This window comes from Oryctolagus cuniculus, chromosome 1 (genome assembly GCF_964237555.1).
Source record: "Oryctolagus cuniculus chromosome 1, mOryCun1.1, whole genome shotgun sequence".
NCBI lineage: Eukaryota > Metazoa > Chordata > Mammalia > Lagomorpha > Leporidae > Oryctolagus > Oryctolagus cuniculus.
Window position 1 is genome coordinate 6,489,456 of NC_091432.1, and position 19,783 is coordinate 6,509,238.

Here is a 19,783-nt window from a genome sequence, read left to right on the forward strand (position 1 = left end):
AGAGTGCTGGTGGGAACTCCCAAGGGCTGCCCCCAGCCCTCGGGCCTGGAGATGCAGGCGTTCGGTCCCTCGCGGCTGAGGGCTGGCACCTCGGCATCTGTCAGCTCTAGGGAACCTCTGTAGGTGTCCCAGGACTCCCAAGGTGATGAGAGAGAGAGAGAGAGAGAGAGAGAGAGAGAGAGAGAGAGAGAATGTGTTCAAGGTCTGGCTTTCAGAAACTTAGGAACAGTTCTCATAAAGTACGTAGTGAAAATATTTCTGTTTTTTGCTGTTTTTTTTTTTTTAAACTCATTAATGAAGGGACTGGCAAGATAGCAAAGCCAGTTTAGAGAGGATTATGGGAACCCACATCCGTGGCCAGGGGGTTTAGGACCAAGAAAGCCCTAAAATACGATTGCTCACCAGACAGCACCCTGGCCCACGGTGAACACCAGACACCGCGCAGGCAGCTTCTGTATTAAGTCCCATAACACTCAGGGCTGAATGTGCCAGGCCGAGACCCTGTGCACCCTGGTCAGTTCTCTGGAAAGTGCCCCAAACCTGACGGAAGCCAGGCCCTCAGCAGCGGTGAGGGCTCCGTGGCAGCCCTCCGGGGCCGTCTCTGGCTTTGAGAGGGCTGGGCAGGATCTTTCTGCCAAACAGCCACTGCGCAGGGCCCCCAGGCAAGAGCCGCCCCAGGCCCAGCCTGACTAAACACCGGGCTCCCAGGGGCGGCCTCCGGGCACAAGAGCGGAGGACACACTTGATTGGTGCAGGTCTGGGGGTGCCCCCGCCTTGGGCTGAGCAAGCAGAGCTCACACCTCTGGCTCAGCAGTCGCCTCTGAGACTCCTCCCAGCTCACCTGGTGGCTCTGGGGGTCCCAGACCCCTCCACAGTCTTGACTGGTCCCTGACAGTGGCCCAGCCACACCAATAGCTGTCTTGCCGTTTTCCCAAAGGCTGAGGCTGAGGTTGACGGGAGAGCAACAGTTCGGTGGTTAACCCAGGGTTAGCCACACGAGGACCACGGTCGACCAGAGCCGCCATCCGGGAGCCCTGGAGCCACCTCCTCTGAAGGCTCAGCCTGGGAAACAAAGGGGGTTACACTGATGTCGCTGGGCTGCAGGAAGCGGAGTCTGGTACCCAGCCCCTCCCAGCACCCAGCGCCCCAGTGCTGCGCTGTCCTGAGCCCCGCCCCGCCCCGCCGTCCCTTCAAGGACAAGTCCCACAGAGAAACTGCCTGGAAATTATCACCCATTCTCCCTGGATCTGCCCACAGAGAAGGGGCACCGCCACAAGGACATTTCCGCCTGTGTGTGTGTGGCGGGGGCAGCAGGGTGAGAGGTTAGGGACAGGACACAGAGGCCCTGAGGGAGTGGCCCTGGGCACCGCTGAGGGACGGCCGGTGCTGAGCCATGTGGCTGCAGCAGTGAGCGAGTGCGGGGAGGCTGGGGACGCCAAGAGCTCTGGGGCTGCTGCGGGGACTTTGTCTCTTGAGTGACCTGGGAGTGACGTGGGAGCACAGCCGTGACCAGGCCAGGACTGTGTCTGACGGGGAGAAGGGGCCAGGGTGGGGTGCTGTGGCTGGAGTGTGTCACACACACACACACACACACACACACACACACGGAGAGTGGACCCGGGGTGTTGTGGCTGGAGTGTGTCACACACACACACACACACACGGAGAGTGGACCCGGGGCGCTGTGGCTGGAGTGTGTCTCACACACACAGAACAGACCCAGGGGCGCTGTGGCTGGAGTGTGTCAGACACACACACACACACACACACACACGGAGAGTGGACCCGGGCGCCGTGGCTGGAGTGTGTCACACACACACACGGAGAGTGGACCCGGGCGCCGTGGCTGGAGTGTGTCACACACGCACACACACACACACACACACGCAGAGCCCATGCGTTGGGACCTTAATTCCCACTGCTGCAGCGAGGGCGGGGTCGGGGGCTGGGGAGGGTTTGGGTGCCCGTGGGAGTGGCTTTGTTATCTGGAGCGGGGTTGTTAGGAAAGCAAGGCCGCCCTGTGCCCTGTCTGGGCTGCCGGCTCCCTTGACCTTCCACCGTGAGATGCCACAGCACAGACGCTCTCGCCACCCCAGATGTGGCCACTGCACCCTGGCACTGCCCCGCCTCCAGACAAGCTCCTCACCCCTGTCCGTCGCCCAGCCTGCGGGAGGAGGAGGTGCAGGGGCAAGATCAGGAACCAAGGTCTGGGTGGGCTGGGCCCAGGACGCCTCTTGATCCCCCAGGCGTGGGCGTGAGGGAGGACCAGCGCTCGGGGAATGCGTTCAGGGGGGTTTCTCTCCTTACAGAGTCTTCAAAAAGTTCACGGAGAATGTGCATTACCGGCCAGCACTGTGGCACAACCAGTAAAGCCACTGCCTATGACGCAGGCATCCCATAAGGGCACTGGTTTGAGTCCTGGCCACTCCACTTCTGATCCAGCTCCTTGCTAATGCGTCTGGGAAAGCAGTGGAAAATGGCCCAAGTGCCTGGGCCCCTGCACCCACGTGGGAGACCCGGAAGTTCCTGGCTCCTGGCTTCAGATCTTCCCAGCTCCAACCATTGTGACCATTGAGGGAATAGTCCAGCGGATGGAAGACGGAGATGTCCCAAGGACTTGAGCCACCCTCTGCTGCTTTCCCAGGAGCATTGGCAGGGAGTTGGTGCCCAAATGGGATGCCAGCGCTGCAGGCCGTGGCTTTACCTGCTGCACCACAGCACCAGCCCCAGTAAATAACTCTTTAAATTTTAAATTATTTATTTTCATTTTATTTGAAAGGCAGAGAGAGAGAGAGGGAGGGAGAGAGAGAATCTTCTATCCTCTGGTTTACTCCCCAAACACCTGAAAGAGCTGGAGCTGGGCCAGGCCAAAGTCAGAGGCCAAGAACTCAGTCTGGGTTTTCCACAAGGGTGGCAGGGACCCCACTACTTGCTGCCTCCTGGGGTGCACGTCAGTGCAGAGCTGGACTTGGAAGTGGAGCCAGGACTGAAGCCGGGGTGCTCCAACACGGATGAGGCCATCCCAGCCTTTGTGTCCAGCACCCATCCCCACCAGCTTGCTCAAGTACCTTCATATTTGGTCATTTGTACTGGTTGCGGTGTAGCAGGGTAAGCCTCTGCCTGTGACACCAGCATCCCATAGGGGCACCAGCTTGAATCCTGGCTGCTCCACTTCTGATCCAGCTCTCTGCTGTGGCCAGGGAGTGCAGTGGAGGATGGCCCAAGTGCTTGGGCCCTGCACCCGCATGGGAGACCAGGAGAAGCACCTGGCTCCTGGCTTCAGATCGGCGCAGCACGCTGGCCGTAGCAACCATTTGGGGGGTGAACCAACGGAAGGAAGACCTTTCTCTCTGTCTCTCTCTCACACTGTCTAACTCTGCCTGTCAAATAAAAAATATGTTAAAAAAAAAAAAGACTTTAACACCCCTTTGGGGTGTTGCTGGCTCAGGCCTCTTGTGCAGTGGTAGGTAAGATGTGGGCAGGGGCCGGAGGACCCAGCAGAGGACCAAACAGTGGCAGGGAGCAGGCAGGTGCAGGGGGCTGGCCGCCCTGGAGGGCCTCAAGATGCCTGGGTCGGAGCCGCTGTGCAAGACAGCTGGGAAGAGGGAAAGTGTGGGCACGTGCCTGAGCTACCTTAAGAGATTCCCATCAACACCAACAATCCAGAATGTTCCTCATCAGCCACCCGGTCAGGAGGAGGGAGGGAACGTTGACAGAGTTAGTGTGTGGTGCCCACAGCGGTGCCGACACCTACGAGCCCCCACGGCCTGCGTCACTGCCCCGCGTGTGCACCGCGCTCTCGCTGCCGTCGCCAGCTCAGATGATGCGCTCGTGGGGCCTCGCCTGGGCAAGGTCTAAACTCCGGCACGGATGGGCGGGACCGCGGGGCTGCGGCTGCAGTGTCATCGTCTGCCCTCGTCTGTTTCTCAATTGATCAATTGACCTTGCCATCCCGCTCTGCCTGGTGGGGACTGCTCTCATAAAGAAGGCGTGTGTTCCCCACACTGATGGCTTCTGATAAGGGCCAAGGTCAGGTGCCCGGGGTGACTCCGGCTTCCCGGTGCATCTCCCTGGGCCTCTGATTCCCCAGCCCTAGGCCTCCCGCACTGCCTCCTGACCTGCAGAGTGAGCAGGAAGGGGCTGCTCTGAGGAGGCTGGGGAATCTCCCCCCAACACACACACGCATGCGTGCACCCTGGCCCAGCCCCCTCAGCCCAGCAGAGCTGCAAGGCAGGGTGCAGTCACAGGCTGAGCCCCGAGGGCCTGCCCAGCCCTGCCTGGCTCTGTGCAGAGGTCTCCCTGCTCCCCAGCCTCAGCACTTGCTGGCCTCCTGCTCCGAGGGCCTGCCCTTGCCACTGCCTGCTGGCCTTCTCATCCGCAGAGGGTCAGGCACAATTCCTCACCCTCTCCTCAGGGACCCCAGGTCCCGCCTCCCTAGGGCACTTGCCACACGGTGTGTGGTGTGTCTGACGGGCTTTCCTTCTCCACGGCCTCGCGTGAACCTAGCGTAGAGTTGAATGAACAATGCTTGCATGTACAAGTGAAGTAGTGAATGGATGGCTGGTTCAATGGATGGATGGGTGGGTGGGTGGGCAGGAGGGGGGGAGGTGAGGGATGGATGGACAGGTGGGTGGGTGGATGGATGGGTGGATGGATGGGTGGATGGGAATGTGAGGGCATGGATGGATGATGGATGGACAGGAAGATGGATGGAGGATGAATAGGAGGGTGAATGCATAGGAGGATGGGTGGGTGGGTAGGAGGGGGGAGGTGAGGGATGGGTGGATGGGTGGGTGGGTGGGTGGGTTCTGGGCAGGGTCGGTGGGTGGAAGAGGAGTTCACCTTGTTAGGGAAGGTCGAGCCTCTCCTCTGTATCTTCTAAAGAGCCCTTCCCAAGAGCCCCACCTCCTCCCACACGCTGGGACCCCTTCGGGGTAAACTTGGGAGAATTCTGGCGCCTTCTTCCTTTAGCTCTGGGCTCTGTGTTCGTGGGCTCCGACGAGGGCGGAGTGACTGCAGCCTGCTGAGATCCCACTGCGAGCCAAGCACAGGCAGGCGCACTCGTCCTGCAAACAGCCCACAACGCGGTGAAGCGGGCGTTAGCAGCCCCGCTCTGCAGTGACGGAGGCCGCGCTGCCCGAGGGCACACAGCTATGTCCATCAAGCCTGGGACTGGACACAGAAAACGTCCAAGTGGGCGGGGCTGCTGTGCGGGAGACCCCCGGGAGACCAAGCCGTGCCGGTGGGCGGGACAGGAGGTCTGCCTTCCGGTCCCGGCTCCACCTCTGTTTTGCTGGGAGACAGGGTGAAGCCTCGGTGTCCCAGCGAGGGCCTGACGCCCTTGGAGCCCTCCTCCAGGTGGCTGATACAGAACGTGACAGCTGTGCGTGACTCCTGGCTCCCCCGCGAGGTCCCAACACTCTCCCTGGCAGCTGGGGCCAAAGGACAGTGCCAGCCGCGGGATAATGGTTAACCAGGCGGAGGACCCATGTATAAGGAGGTCCTGCTCAGGGCCACCTCAGAGAGCCAGGATTCCACAGGATGCTCTGGGCCAAGGGGCTGGGGCTGGCGGTGGGGGCCGTGGCCCTCCTGGGGCTGGGGCTCATCCTGGGCCACTTTGCCATCCCCAAAGGGGCCAACTCCCAAGCCCCCAGCACCTCAGGCTCCCAGGACCTGGACCTGGAGATGCTTGCGACCGTCGTGGGGCAGATGGAGGCCAGCAGGATCCGGGAGAACCTGCGGTGAGAGGCAGCTCTGCCCGCTCCCCCGGCCTCTGCAGGCCCGCCGACCTCCCTGACCGCGGGCCCTGCCCTTCCCTCTGCTGGCTGCACAGGGAGCTGTCCCGGGAGCCGCACATGGCCACGGGCCCCCGGGACGAGACCCTGGTGCAGCTGCTGTTGCAGCGCTGGCGGGACCCGGAGTCAGGCCTGGACGCGGCCGCGACCAACGAGCACGAGGTCCTGCTGTCCTTCCCCAGCTCGGAGCAGCCCAACCTCATCCGCGTCGGTGAGGCCCCAGCGCCGCCTCGGGACGCCTGGGGCTGCGGGGCGGGCGGGCGCGGGGCGTGCTGGCTCCAGCCCTGGCTGTGCGTCTCCCCATGCCCCCGCGCAGTGAGCTCCACTGGCGATGTCCTGCACACCTATCACCCGCGGGAGGAGAACGTGACCGGAGAGCAGGCGGGGCCGGACGTGGTGCAGCCCTTCGCCGCCTACGCTCCGCCCGGAACCCCCCAGGTGGGCCTGGCCCCTCCTCCCCTCTCCCGCTCTTGCACTCCCACCCCACTCCGACCCCCAGGCACCCGAACGAAGGTGTTTGGCGGGGCGGAGCTTAAGCCCCGTCCCCCAAAATTGACTTCCCTCCACGCCCCCGGCAGGCCTTCAGTACAGAGTCATCCAACAGTCACCAGCGGCCCCTCCTCAAGTCCGGGCCTGGTACAAGGCCCCTGGACGCAGAGGAAACCAAGGGCGACTGTCCCTGGGGCGCCCACACCGCAGAATCCAAGCCGCCTCCTGCCCCGGCCCCTTGCCGGCCCGGCTCTGAGGGTCCCCTCCCCTTTGGTCTAGGGCCCCCTCGTCTTCGCCAACCAGGGCACTGAACAGGACTTCGAGAGGCTGCGGGCTGAGGGCGTCGCACTCGAGGGCACCATCGCCCTAACTCGCTACGGGGGTGCGGGCCGCGGGGCCAAGGTGAGCGCTGGGCTGGGGCGGGGCCCGGGCTTGCTGCTACTCAGGGAGTGGCCTTCCTGCCTCCCCGCGGAGGGGCTGTGTGGGCTTGGACGCCCACGCAACCCCTCTGAGCCTTAGAAATAAAGGGGTTGGGTCGGATCTTTTTTTTTTTTTTAAGATTTATTTTATTTATTTGAAAGTCAGAGTTACACAGAGAGAGGAGAGGCAGAGAGAGAGAGGTCTTCCATCCGATGGTTCACTCCTCAATTGGCCGCAAGGGGCGGGGCTGTGCTGGTCCAGAGCCAGGAGCTTCTTCTGGGTCTCCCATGCGGGTGCAGGGGCTCAAGGCCTTGGGCCATCTTCTACTGCTTTCCCAGGCCATAGCAGAGAGCTGGATCGGAAGAGGAGCAACTGGGACTAGAACCTGTGCCCATATTGGATGCGGGCACTTCAGGCCAGGGCTTTAACCTGCTGCGCCACAGCGCCGACCCCATGGGTCGGATCTTCGGCTTGGCTGTTCTGGGAGCCCGACAGAGACCTTGAGTCTCTGCCTGGCCCCTCCCTGCCGCTCCCTTTCCATCCAGATGTTTGGCCAGGTATCACGTGGTGTGGCTTAGAAAACTAAAGTTGGCACCACAGCTCACTAGACTAATCCTCCACCTGCGGCGCCGGCACCCCAGATTCTAGTCCCAGTCGGGGCACTGGATTGTGTCCCGGTTGCCCCTCTTCCTGTCCAGCTCTCTGCTGTGGCCCAGGAGTGCAGTGGAGGATGGCCCAAGTGCTTGGGCCCTGCACCCCATGGGAGACCAGGAGAAGCACCTGGCTCCTGCCATCGGATCAGCGCGGTGCGCCGGCTGCAGTGGCCATTGAGGGGTGAACCAACGGAAAAGGAAGACCTTTCTCTGTCTCTCTCTCTCACTGTCCACTCTGCCTATAAAAAAAAAAAAAAAGAAAGAAAGAAAGAAAACTTAGATTTTTAATTTTGGGGGATAGAAGGGTGTAGAATGAGCAGGGAGCAGCGGGCTGGCTTTTACTGAACACAGAGCTTCAGGGCTCGGGCTGCACACAGTGTGACTGTCCCACCTGCCACTCAGCTGTGCACCTGACATGGGAGGGAGCCCCGGGCGTTTGGCCTGGCTCCTAACGTTCTGCTTAAGAAACCCTCGCCGTCCGACGCCAGCTTCTGGGAGGCGGTGGTGTTGGCTTAGTGTCTGGGCTCCCATACCCATGTGGGAGACCCGGGTGCAGTTCTGGGCGCTCAGCCGCTGCCCGGCCGAGACCTGGCCCTCAGCGGCCTTTGGGGAGTAAACCAGAGGACAGGAGCTCTCTCCCCCCCTTCTCGGTATTAGCGAGAGACTGGGTCAGAAGTGGGACTTGAACCCGGGCCCCCCCAGATGGGATGCCGGCATCCCGGCAGCAGCCTTGCCCAGCTCCTCCCCCCTCCCCACGGCCTCGGCCCCTCCCCCCTCCCCACGGCCTCGGCCCCTCCCCTCCCCACGGCCTCGGCCCCTCCCCCCTCCCCACGGTCTCCTCGGTCTCTGCAGGCTGTGAACGGCGCCAGGCACGGGGTGATCGGGCTGCTGGTGTACACGGATCCTGCCGACATCAACGATGGGCGGAGCTTGCCAAACGAGACCTTCCCCTACTCCTGGGGCCTGCCTCCCTCGGGGGTGGAGCGAGGCTCCTACTTTGAGTATTTTGGGGACCCCCTGACTCCCTACCTTCCAGCCAAACCCTCTTCCTTCCGCTTGGACCTTGCCAATGCCTCCGGGTTCCCCCCCATTCCTTCACAGCCCATTGGTTTCCAGGACGCCAAAGACCTGCTCTGGTGAGCCTGCGCGGGCGGGCGGGGGCGGGGGCTCCTGTGCACCCCCAAAGGCCTTCTTGACCCCGACACCATGCTCATTCTGAAGGGCCTCTCCCCCCTCCTCAGCAACCTCGGCGGACCCGTGGCCCCCCAGTCCTGGCAGGGAGCTCTGGGCTGCGAGTACAGGTTGGGGCCTGGCTTCCGGTCTGGTGGGAGCTTCCCGGCCGACAGGTGAGCTGGGGCCCCGCCCCCGCAGCCCCCGCTGTCCCGGCTCTGCTCTCTCTCCCCTTGGCCCTCCTCTGGAGGGAGGGTTCTCTCTCCGAAGTCTCAGTCGTGTTGTAGTCTCTAAAACGAACCCATAGACAGCGAGGAAAAGAACACGCAAGTTTGTTTTTCCCTTTTACCTGAAGAGGCAGAGAGAGGAGAAAGGGGGTGCACTCTCCAGGTGCCCACCGCAGCCTGGACGGGGCTGACGGCGAAGCCGGGGGGCCAGGACTCAATCCAGGTCCACCTCGTGGGTGGCAGGGACCCAGCTACTTGAACCGTCCCCTGCTGCCTCCCGGGGTGTGTGTCAGCGGGGGCCTAAGGCGCCCTGCTACGCGGTGCAGTCTGAGGACTTAAAGTCCAGGCCAAACACACACTGGTCCCTGAGGTGTGGTTGTCTGACACAGTCTGATGCAGCGGCTCGGGCTCCGGGGGAGGGAGGGGCGTGGGGGGCGTGGCCGTGGAAGTGTGGGCGGGGCACAGAGAGCTGTAAATTCCACGCACAGCGGGACAGCCTTTCAGAGCCCCGGCTCTGTGGGCAGAGGTCACGCCCAGGAAGAGCTGGGCGGGGATGGTTCACCCTCCAAGCCTTCTCCTGCCCTGGGCTTCCTACTTCAAGGCCTGGCCTTCCCCTTTCTCTTCCACGCCCTCCTGGACCCCAAAGCACCTGCCCAGCCCACCCCACCTTCTCCACCCCCAGCTCCTCCCTCCCTCTCAGCAGGCCCCGCCCTCCAAAGTCAGGGCCCCGCCCACCGCCTCTGGCCGCCAGGTGCCCCCTCCTTCCAAGCCCTTCGCCTCCTGCAGTTGCTCACTTCTGGGCGGGCGGTTTGACCGGCTCAGGCCCCCGAGGGCCAGGTCCACGTGGCCCAGAGCCCAGTGCAGTGCTGGGCACAGGCCCAGGACCCACTAAGTGCTGCACTGAGGGAACGAGCAGAAAGAGGGTTCAGAACCAAGGGGCTGGGTCCTGCCTGGCTTCCCTGCCCCGGCCTCAGCACTCGGGCAAGGGCACACGCGCCACGCCCTTCACCCTCCCCAGCCAGGTGAACGTGAGCATCTACAACCGCCTGGAGCTGAGGAACTCCTCCAACGTCCTGGGGATCATCCGCGGGGCCGTGGAGCCTGGTGAGCGCGCCCTGACCCTGACCCCCACCCGGGGTCTGCCCTGGCCCTCCCACCCTGGCCCACCGTCCCTCTTCTTGGCTTCTCTGACCCCCTTCCTCCCACCAGATCGCTACATCCTGTATGGGAACCACCGGGACAGCTGGGTCCACGGGGCCGTGGACCCCAGCAGTGGCACCGCCGTCCTCCTCGAGGTCTCCCGTGTCCTGGGGACCCTACTGAAGAAAGGTGAGGCCACCCCGCCCCCCCACCCCGTCGAGGTGCTGACAACCTGGGGTGGGGTCCCTCCAGCCTCCTCCTTCCAGCCCCACCTCCTCCTCTCTCTCATTCTCCAGTGCCCACCAGGGCCAAGCCTGAAGGGTCCTGAGAGGCAGGTGCGTGGGGCACCAGGCCTGGCCCTGACCGGCTCAGAGTGGACTGTTGACTGCTTCTTCCAGCAGCTCCTCGGCCTCCTGTGTGCCTGAATGGAGCTAGGCTGATGCCGCCGTGGTGGGCACTGCCCAGGCTCTAACCTCAGGAGCTCCAGGGGACGGCAGACAAGCGTTAACCCACGAAGTGCCTCTCAGGCCGTGGCGGTGGCGCTTCAACATTTCAGCACCTTGGAGAGGGACGGGAGCCCACAGAGCAGGACAGGGAGGGGAGATGGGAGCCGGGAATGATTTTAACCGGGAGAGCAGCACCACGGACGCCAAACTTGCAGTGGTTTCCTGGGCAACAGCGGGGAAGGGGAGGGGTGGCCGGGGGCAGGCGCTGTGGAGCCTGGACCAGGGAAGGGGGTGGCGGGGAGGGACAGCTGTGGGCCTGGGGTCTGTTGGTGGTGGAGGGGAGGAGAGGACGGTACCTGCATATGGCGGTGCCATTGATGAAAAACAGTCAAGGCCAAAGGAGGGAGAAGCGCCTTCACCTCTGCGTGCGTTCGTCTCCTTCTCTGGTCTTTATTATTATTTATTTATTATTTATTAATCACCTTCCCTCTGCTGGGTCACTCTCAACAGCCAGGGCTGGGCCAGGCTGAAGCCAGGAGCCCCGAGCTCAGTGTGGGTCTCCCACATGGGTGGCAGGAACCCAAGGATTTGAGTCCTCACCACTGCCCCTCAGGGCGGGCATTAGTGGGAAGCCTGGAGTCAGAAGGGGACCTGCATGGGATGTGGGGTCCAAGGGCATTGTAACGGATGCCCCAAATGTCCACCCTTTGCTTTTTTAGTTTTTTTTTTAAAGATTTATTTTATTTATTTGAAAGAGTTACAGAGAGAGAGAGGTAGAGACAGAGAGAGAGGTCTTCCATCTGCTGATTCACTCCCCAGATGGCTGCAATGGCTGGAGCTGTGCCGATCTGAAGCCAGGAGCCAGGAGCTTCCTCCAGGTCTCCCACATGGCTGCAGGGGCCCAAGCACTTGGACCATCCTCTATTGCTTTCCCAGGCCATAGCAGAGAGCTGGATCAGAAGAGGGGCAGCCGGGACTTGAACTGGCACCCATATGGGATGCCAGCACTGCAGGCCAGGGCTTTAACCCACTGCACCACAGCGCCTGCCCACTTATTTAGTTTTCAAAAGCTGTGGTAAAGTATGTATACAGAATATGCCAGTTTTACAAATTTTCAAGTGCTCAACTTGGTGGCACTGAGTGTAGTCACCGTGTGGTATAACCGTCACTGCCACCCATTGCCAGAGCTTTCCCTCGTTCCATGACATAGAACAGCCTGAGGTCAGAGCCCTGGGATCTGATTAGACCCCAAGCGGCCACTCAACTCCGCACAAGCTCCGCCCCCTTCTGTTACCTACATCACAGAATCCATATGCCATGTGTCTAAGTCACTGCTGACCCGCGGTTCCCAGGAGACACTGGGGGGGGGGGGAGGCACACACGCGGGTGAAAGTGCCAGAGAGGAGCCCTGAAGGCGGGCCCGGGGGCTGCAGCACACCCGGTACTCGGTACCCGAGTCACAGGTACGGATAGGAGCGGCCGGGGAGAGCAGGGACAAGCCGTAGGCAGAGCTGCACTTTTGACTTTGGTAGCACAGGGATTTCCGTCTTGTTTGGTTCCTTTTTTCTTTATTCCCTTGAGAGGCAGAGAGACAGGACACAGAGGGAGTTCCCATCCATCCTCTGGTTCACTCCCCAGATGCCGGGCTGCACCAGGCCCATGCCGGGAGCCAGGAGCTCAGACCTAGGCTTCCCACGTGGGTGGCAGGAGCAGAACCACCTGGACCATCGCCGCTGGCTCCCGGCGCCTGAGTCAGGGCCCAGAGATGGGTATTGGATCCAAGTTCTCTGATGTGGGACGTGGGCATCTTTATTTATTTGAAAGAGTTAGAGAGGAGGGGGAGAGACAGATCGCTCGTCCATCTACTGGTTCCATCCCCAAATGAATGCAACAGACAGGCCTGGGCCAGGCCTAAGCCAGGAGCTTTATCTGGGTCTCCCCCATGGGTGGCTGGATCCCCAGCACTTGGGCCATCTTCCTATGCTTTTCCTAGGCCATTACTAGGGAGCTGGATTGGAAGTGGAGCAGCCAGGACACGAACTGGTGTTCACATGGGACGCCAGTGTCATAGGCAGTAGCTTTACCCACTACTCCACAACTCAGGCCTCTGGACACAGGCATCTTAACTGCTAGGCTGAACACCCAACCCGAAGTATTTTATTTTAAAATAGTTTCAGACTGTCAGAGTTGCAAAATGGTGGGGGCAGTGTTGGGATGCAGCTGGTTAAGCCGTGTCGGCATCCCATACGGGCGCTGGTTCGAGTCCCGGCTGCTCCACTTCTGATCCAGCTCCCTGCTGATGCACCTGGGAAAGCAGCAGAGGATGCCCAAGTGCTTGGGCCCCTGCACCCGCATGGGAGACCCGGAAGCAGCCCTGGCTCCTGGCTTCACGCCGTTGCAATCAACTGGGGAGTGAACCAGCAAATGGAATATCTTTCTCTTTCTCTCTCTGCCTCTCCCTGTTACTCTTTCAAATAAATAAACTAAAACTAAAACAACAAACAAACAAAAAACTTGGTATACCCTTTATCCAGATACTCGTAATAATGATGTTTTGCCACATTTACTGTTTATATTTGAAATGTTTGTCACTGTATATTTCCTAAAAAGGACATTCCCAGTTATAACCATGGTACAGTGATCAGAGTCAAGAAATGGATTTTTTTGACAGAGTTAGACAGTGAGGGGGGGGGGTCCTTCCTTTTTCTGTTGGTTCACCCCCCAAGTGGCCTCTACGGCTGGCGTGTTGCGGCCAGCATGCTGCACCGATCCAAAACCAGGAGTCAGGTGCTTCCTCCTGGTCTCCCATGTGGGTGCAGGGCCCAAGCACCTGGGCCATCCTCCACTGCCCTCCCAGGCCACAGCAGAGAGCTGGACTGGAAAAGGAGCGACCAGGACAGAATCCGGCACCCCGACTGGAACTAGAACCCGGTGTGCCGGCGCCGCAGGCGGAGGATTAGCCTAGTGAGCTGCGGCGCCAGCCCTAGAAATGGATCATTTTCTAACTGTCCCGATGACGACCTTTACGGCAGAGGGACTTCCTGGTCCAGGATCCCACACTGCGGGCCTGGCCGTTGCCCTTCCTCTGAGCTCACTTTCAGCTCTTCCTGTTCCTCACGTCCTGACACTGGCATTACCCACTGAGGCTCCGGTTGTGCGTTTTTGGCAGGAAAGAGCATGGGAGTGTGTCCTAGCAAGTGCGTTCTCACTGTCTGCTCTTGAACGTCTCACTCAAAACGAACAGGTGAAGGGGCAGGTGAGGCCCAAAGACCACGGCCAGGGCACGTGGCACCCAGGCAGCAGGTGGCAGCCAGCTGCAGGCCGCTGGCGGAGGCGGGGTTAAGCCCCAGGGCTCTGTTGCCCGCTGCCCAGATGGGAACGTGACTCTTGGCCGGCTGAGCAGCCCAGTCCTTCGAGCTCCCTGTGGCTCCGTCTCCTCCCCCGTGAGCTGGATACGGCCAAGTCTCCCCCAAGGCCTTGTTGTGAGGATGGGTTCAGTGCAGGGAAAGCCCTTAGGGAGACAGCAGTGTGTTAGCCCCAGGGGGCCAGGTCAGCATGGGACGCCCCACGGGAGAGCTGGGGTCTCCCCAAAGCATCTACAGAGAAGAGGGGAGGTGGGGTCCTGGCGGAAGGGACCACCTGACGGGAGTGTGGTGTTGGGGTTAGTGTGTAGCTGGGGGGCCTGGCCAGGCCCGTATCCCTAACGGCTCCCTTAGGCCACCCAAGGGTCCCAGGACCCTGCCCACCAACCCTTTCCTTCCCTCCCCAGGCACCTGGCGCCCCCGCCGGTCCATCGTGTTTGGGAGCTGGGGCTCAGAGGAGTTCGGGCTCATTGGCTCCACAGAATTCACAGAGGTGAGTGGGCCGCCCAGGGGAGGGGATGGCGAGGGGACCCTGGGCAGGGCAGCGCCGGCCAACACGGCCCGCACCCCCGCAGGAGTTCTTCAGCAAACTGCAGGAGCGCACGGTGGCCTACATCAACGTGGACATCTCGGTGTTCGGTAAGGGCAGGAGGTGGGGGAGGGGCGGACGGGAAGTGGCCAGGACGCCCCCCAACAGCCCTCTGCTCCTCCCACAGCCAACGCTACCCTCCGGGTGCAGGGCACGCCCCCTATCCAGAGTGTCGTGTTTTCTGCAACCAGAGAGGTGGGAGCGGCGGGGTGGGGTGGGCTGGGGTGGGGGTGGCGGCGCGTGGGTGCGCTGGAGCCTGGGGTCTCCGCGGAGAGGACCCGCTTTGTTGGGGCTGAGGAGGGGGAGGGGAGGGGGAGGAGGAAGGGTCCCGCCCCTGTCCCAGACCAGCTTCCCCTCTGGGCCAGGTCCAAGCGCCAGGCCTCGGGGACCTCAGCGTCTATGACAACTGGGTCCGGTACTTCAACCGCAGCAGCCCGGTGTACGGCGTGGTCCCCAGGTGAGCACAGGGGCTGGCGGGCTGCGCGGCGGCGGCGGTGGTGGTGGCAGTGGTGGGCCTGCCCAGCGCCCTCCAGCCCGGCCCCCTTCCTTCCTGCAGGCTGGGCACCCTGGGTGCTGGCAGCGACTACGCACCCTTCGTTCACTTCCTGGGCATCTCCTCCATGGACATCGCCTACACCTACGACCAGGTGGGCGGGCACCCTCGGCTCCCCTTCTGCCACGGCACCTTCCCCTGGAACTCCCTGGGCGTTGTGCGCACTCCTCTGTGTTGTTTGTCAGATATAAGACGGCTCGGACTGCAGACTGCTCCCCTGAGACACGCGAGATCCAGGATGGGGTGGGGGGGGGCTGCCATGGGTGTGGGAGGACGAGGGTGGAGGAGACGCTGCCATGGGTGTGGGGTGACGGGGGTGGGGGAGACGCTGCCATGGGTGTGGGAGGACGGGGGTGGGGGAGACGCTGCCATGGGTGTGGGGTGACGGGGGTGGGGGAGACGCTGCCATGGGTGTGGGAGGACGGGGGTGGGGGGAGACGCTGCCATGGGTGTGGGGTGACGGGGGTGGGGGAGACGCTGCCATGGGTGTGGGGTGACGGGGGTGGGGGAGACGCTGCCATGGGTGTGGGAGGACGGGGGTGGGGGGAGACGCTGCCATGGGTGTGGGGTGACGGGGGTGGGGGAGACGCTGCCATGGGTGTGGGGTGACGGGGGTGGGGGGGAGACGCTGCCATGGGTGTGGGGTGACGGGGGTGGGGGGAGACACTGCCATGGGTGTGGGAGGATGGGGGTGGGGGAGACGCTGCCATGGGTGTGGGGTGACGGGGGTGGGGGAGATGCTGCCATGGGTGTGGGGTGACGGGGGTGCGGGAGACGCTGCCATGGGTGTGGGGTGACGGGGGTGGGGGAGACGCTGCCATGGGTGTGGGGTGACGGGGGTGGGGGAGACGCTGCCATGGGGGTGGGGTGACGGAGGTGGGGGAGATGCTGCCATGGGGGTGGGAGGACACTCTAAGAAGCAACCAGATCGCGATGTTAAGAGGTGAAGTCAGGACTGATGCACCCTGCTCGCCGCTCCAGAAAGCCCCCGCGCCTCCTGGCCACACGGCTGCGGGGGGCGGAGCTGGGACCTGCACCCCCAAATCTGACTCCAAAGTCCCAGGCTCCCTCCTTCATAGGAGGCGGAAGCAGCGCCAGGCCCAGCTCTGCCTCTTTCTTATCCATTTTTCTTAATGCCCTGCCCCCACCCCCGCAGCTCACCACGGGCCCCTCCACTTCCCATCCCCAAAACAACTCCGCCCTTCTCCCCCAGACCAAGACCTCAGCCCGGATCTACCCCACCTACCACACAGCCTTTGACACCTTCGACTACGTGGAGAAGTTCCTGGACCCCGGTGAGGAGGGGTAGGGGACGCCCCGAGACAGGAGGGGAGGAGGCGGCCCAGGACTGAGCCCCGGCCTGCGGCCCCGCGCAGGCTTCAGCAGCCACCGGGCTGTGGCGCAGACGGTGGGCAACGTGCTACTGCGGCTCAGCGACAGCCTCTTCCTGCCTCTGAACGTCACGGACTACGGCGACACCCTGCGCAGCTTCCTGCAGGCTGCCCAGAGCAACCTCGGGGCCCCGCTGGAGCAGCAGGGCATCAGCCTGGGTACAGACTCCCCCAGACAGCGCGGCCCCTGGAGCCCTGCCCCCACCCCGCACCCCCAGGCTCACCCGGCTGCTCCCCGACAGGGCCCCTGACGACCGCGGTGGAGCAGTTCGAGGCGGCAGCTGCAGCCCTGGACCAGCGGATCTCGACGGCGCGGCAGGGCAGCCCCGAGTGAGCAGGGGCACCGGGCGGGGGTCTGGGAGGGCCGCGGCCGCGGCTGACCGGCGGGTCCTGCTCCCAGCCCCCTGCAGGTCCGGATGCTCAATGACCAGCTGATGCTCCTGGAGCGAAGCTTCCTGAACCCCAGAGCCTTCCCAGAGGAGCGCTACTACAGGTGAGCCCGCCCGGCTCCGGCGCCCGGGCGCGGGGAGGGCGGTGGCCGCTTGCTCCAGGGAGGAGGGAGCTGTCGGTCTTGTCGCTTTAGAGCCCGGGGGAGGGCGAGGGAGGAAGCAAAGGCAGACGGGTCACAGCCAGGATAGGGACCTGCATCTCGGCGGGGGGCGGGTTAGAGCCCGGCCGTGCACGGGGCGGGGCTGAGGGTCCTCTCGCCTGGTCCCCAGCTGACCTCCTCCCGCCCCATTTCTGCCGCCAGCCACGTGCTCTGGGCACCCCGCACCGGCTCCATAGTCACATTCCCGGGCCTGGCCAACAGCTTCTCCAGGGCCAGCGGCACGGAGCCTGGATCTGAAGCTTGGGCCGAAGTGCAGAGGCAGCTCAGCATCGTGGTGGCGGCGCTGGAGGGTGCGGCTGCCGCCCTGCGGCCCGTGGCCGACCTCTGAGCCCAGCCCTCCTGCCTCGTTCTCCTGGGGTGTGCCAGGAGGGGGCACCACCACGGGCCCCTCTCAAGCTTCTGAGGCAACAGCCTGGGGCCCACCAGTCACAGACACCCGGAGGGTGATCCCGAAACCTGGGTGGGTTAAGCACAAGGCGCCAACTCGGTCCCCAAGGCCACGCTCAGGGAAACAGAGCCGGATGCGGGCGGGGCCTCAGCTCCCCACCCCCTCCAAATAAAACACGTCCGGAGCGTGGCCCCACAAAACAAGGTTCCTTTACTGGCTGAGAATCGTGAACACGGAAGTCCAGATGCTGTGCCCCGCCTGGGGCTCCCTCCTCAGGCCGGGCATCTCAGTCTGTCCACACCGTCGTCCTCCTCCTCCGCCATGACCACCTCCTCTATCGTGCGTCCCCGAAGCTTGCTGGTCACCAACAGGTGGCAGGCGCCGGCCGGGGGCGGCCCTTTCTCTGCGTAGCCGGCCCTCAGGAACACCACCCGGTCCCGTCCGTCCACGGGCAGCCCGTGGGCTTCGCACAGACCCCGTGCTTCCTCGGGTCCGTCCAGAGCCAGTAGGTGCACCATGAACTCCAGCGGCAAGGCCTGCCCCTTAGGGGTGCTCAGGGCGCGAGCCAGTCGGGACAGGGCTTCGCGGCGGGCTCGGCCCACGTGGCCCTGCACGGCGCAGCTCTGCAGGTACGGCAGGGTCCGGAGCAGGCGGAACAGGCGCGCGGTGTTGCCCTCACGGAAGGCGGCGTCAACCTCCAAGGCCGTGCGCAGGGCTGGGCAAGCACGCAGGGCGGCGGGCAGCTGCAGAACCTCCCGTAGTGCCTCCACGGAGCCTGCGGGGCGAGAGACACACAATGAGGACGCCCGCCTGCCATCCCGTCCCCTCAGGCCCTGCCACACCCAGCTCACGCCTCTTCGCCGGCCTGGCTCTGAGAACTAAGATCCCTAAGATCCTGTCATCAGCCCTTTCTAGGGTGTGGATGCCTCCGGGCCTTTACAGCCACGGGGAATCGGGCAGCGTTCATGACTTGCTTGGGACCGTCCTGGAGCCCGTGTGCACCCCCTGTTCCCACAGAGCTCCCCGTGCCCTGGCTGCCCAGTTTAGGAGCCAGCTCTGTCCGCCGGCCGGGAGGGCCATCCCGTACAGGAAAATCAGACTCGGGCCCCTTGGTCCACGTGCTGGGGCTTAGGGCCTCTTAGTGGGTTGCGGAACCCAGAGCGTTTTATAGCAATCAAACAGAACTGATTGGAAGACACCGCGCAGGGCGCAGGTGCTCTTGGCGGCCCTGCAAGACAGCGCAGGCTAAGGAAAAGTCTGGAGACAGAGTCCAGCGCCCCCACCCCCGTCTGTCCCCCCAACCGCCATCGGTCCCCTCCCCTTCCACCCAGAGATGCGAGGGGCCGGCCTCTGTGGCTCCCGTGCGTTGACTTTCCCGGGAGGAGCTAACGGTGAAACTTCTATGTTCCTTGCTCCCGCCCCCGCCCCCACCCCCGCGCGGGGGCTCCCCGACTCACCCAGGTTGTAGAGCAGGAAGAGGCCCTGGAAGGTGGCCTGGCGCGCGTGCGGCACTGCGGCCCGCGCGTAGCAGCGCCGCAGAGAGCCGAAGCCCTCCTGCACCTGCACCTGCAGCAGCACCGGGTCCGCGGGCCCGCGCGGCGAGTCCGGCCCGAGCCGCGCCACCACGGCCAGCAGCGTGGCCAGCGCCGTCTCCAGCACCACCGCCTGCTCGGCGTCGCCGGCGCCCTGCTGCGCCAGGTCCAGGCGCACGGCGCGCAAGCGGTCCGCCACGAAGCTGGCCACCTCGGCGCGCGAGGCGTCCTCACTCTCGGCCACCTCGCCGGCCAGGTAGCGCACGGTGGCCAGCAGCACGGAGGGCGGGCGCAGCTGGCTCGGCGGGGGCGGGGGCTTGCCCGCGGCCGGCCGGCTGTACTCCTTCACCGTGCGCCGCGGGTCGGCGCGGGGCGGGTCCCCGCCGCACCCCCGCGCCACTTCCAAGCGGTGCAGGCGGCGCTCCCTTTCGCGCTGGGCGCGCTCGGCGGCCGGGCACATGTCCGGGCACGTACCCAGCGGCAGCTCGCAGGCGGGCATGGTGGGCCGCGGGCAGCAGGGGCGCGCTCAGCACCGCGGCCGCCCCTCGCCCGTTCCGGGAGACCTTACGCCGAGGCCGGCGTGGGCTCGGCAGCAGGGGGCGTGCCGAGCCGGGGACCCGCTTCCCCGCCCGCCCGTCGGGCCACCGCTTCCGGCTCTGCCCACCACCGTCCCCTCACCCGACCCGGCGACAGCACCGCGACGCGGCCCACGACGCCCCACCGCCCACCGTTCCGCTAGCTCCAGCAGCACTAACGCCCTGCTCCCGGCGCGGCGCTCAGCCTCGGCACTCCCAGCATGCACCGGTCTGTTGACACGCCCGCAACCAATCGCTTCGCAGGAGGGGCGGCACCGGGCCACGCCCCCAAGCGCGGCCGGCACGAGGCCACGCCCCCTCCGCGCTCCCAGTTGTCTTCCCCTGTCAAACGGATAGCCCCGCCTTCGGCCCCTCCCCATCATCCCTTCCACCCAATGAGGGCGCTGTGCCGGCCTTGCTCCACTGTTGCCATGGAGACGGCC

General features: G+C 63.9%; 2 protein-coding genes across 3 annotated transcripts; one reads left to right on the top strand and one right to left on the bottom strand.

Annotated features, from left to right (window-relative positions):
* The first annotated feature begins 4,837 nt into the window (after positions 1 to 4,837).
* On the top strand, positions 4,838 to 17,711 carry NAALADL1 (N-acetylated alpha-linked acidic dipeptidase like 1). Of its 2 annotated transcripts, XM_051831443.2 has the most exons (18): positions 4,838 to 5,741; positions 5,834 to 6,006; positions 6,112 to 6,233; positions 6,564 to 6,686; positions 8,210 to 8,493; positions 8,599 to 8,703; positions 9,773 to 9,858; positions 9,964 to 10,083; positions 14,110 to 14,195; positions 14,278 to 14,341; positions 14,419 to 14,486; positions 14,657 to 14,748; positions 14,848 to 14,938; positions 16,058 to 16,139; positions 16,221 to 16,394; positions 16,478 to 16,565; positions 16,636 to 16,728; positions 16,987 to 17,711. In XM_051831443.2, exons 1-18 carry the CDS (start codon positions 5,542 to 5,544, stop codon positions 17,171 to 17,173), a joined length of 2,238 nt encoding a protein of 745 aa, XP_051687403.2. In that variant the 5' UTR covers positions 4,838 to 5,541; the 3' UTR covers positions 17,174 to 17,711. The 2 variants fall into 2 exon arrangements, 1 of the variants encoding a protein (XP_051687403.2); XR_007913538.2 differs by lacking the exons at positions 16,636 to 16,728; positions 16,987 to 17,711 and having other exon boundaries at positions 14,825 to 14,938.
* On the bottom strand, positions 17,425 to 19,750 carry SAC3D1 (SAC3 domain containing 1). Its single transcript, XM_051831447.2, has 2 exons — positions 18,691 to 19,750; positions 17,425 to 18,008 (listed from the first exon to the last, which is right to left on the bottom strand). Exons 1-2 carry the CDS (start codon positions 19,262 to 19,264, stop codon positions 17,506 to 17,508), a joined length of 1,077 nt encoding a protein of 358 aa, XP_051687407.2. The 5' UTR covers positions 19,265 to 19,750; the 3' UTR covers positions 17,425 to 17,505.
* Positions 19,751 to 19,783: the final 33 nt, after the last annotated feature.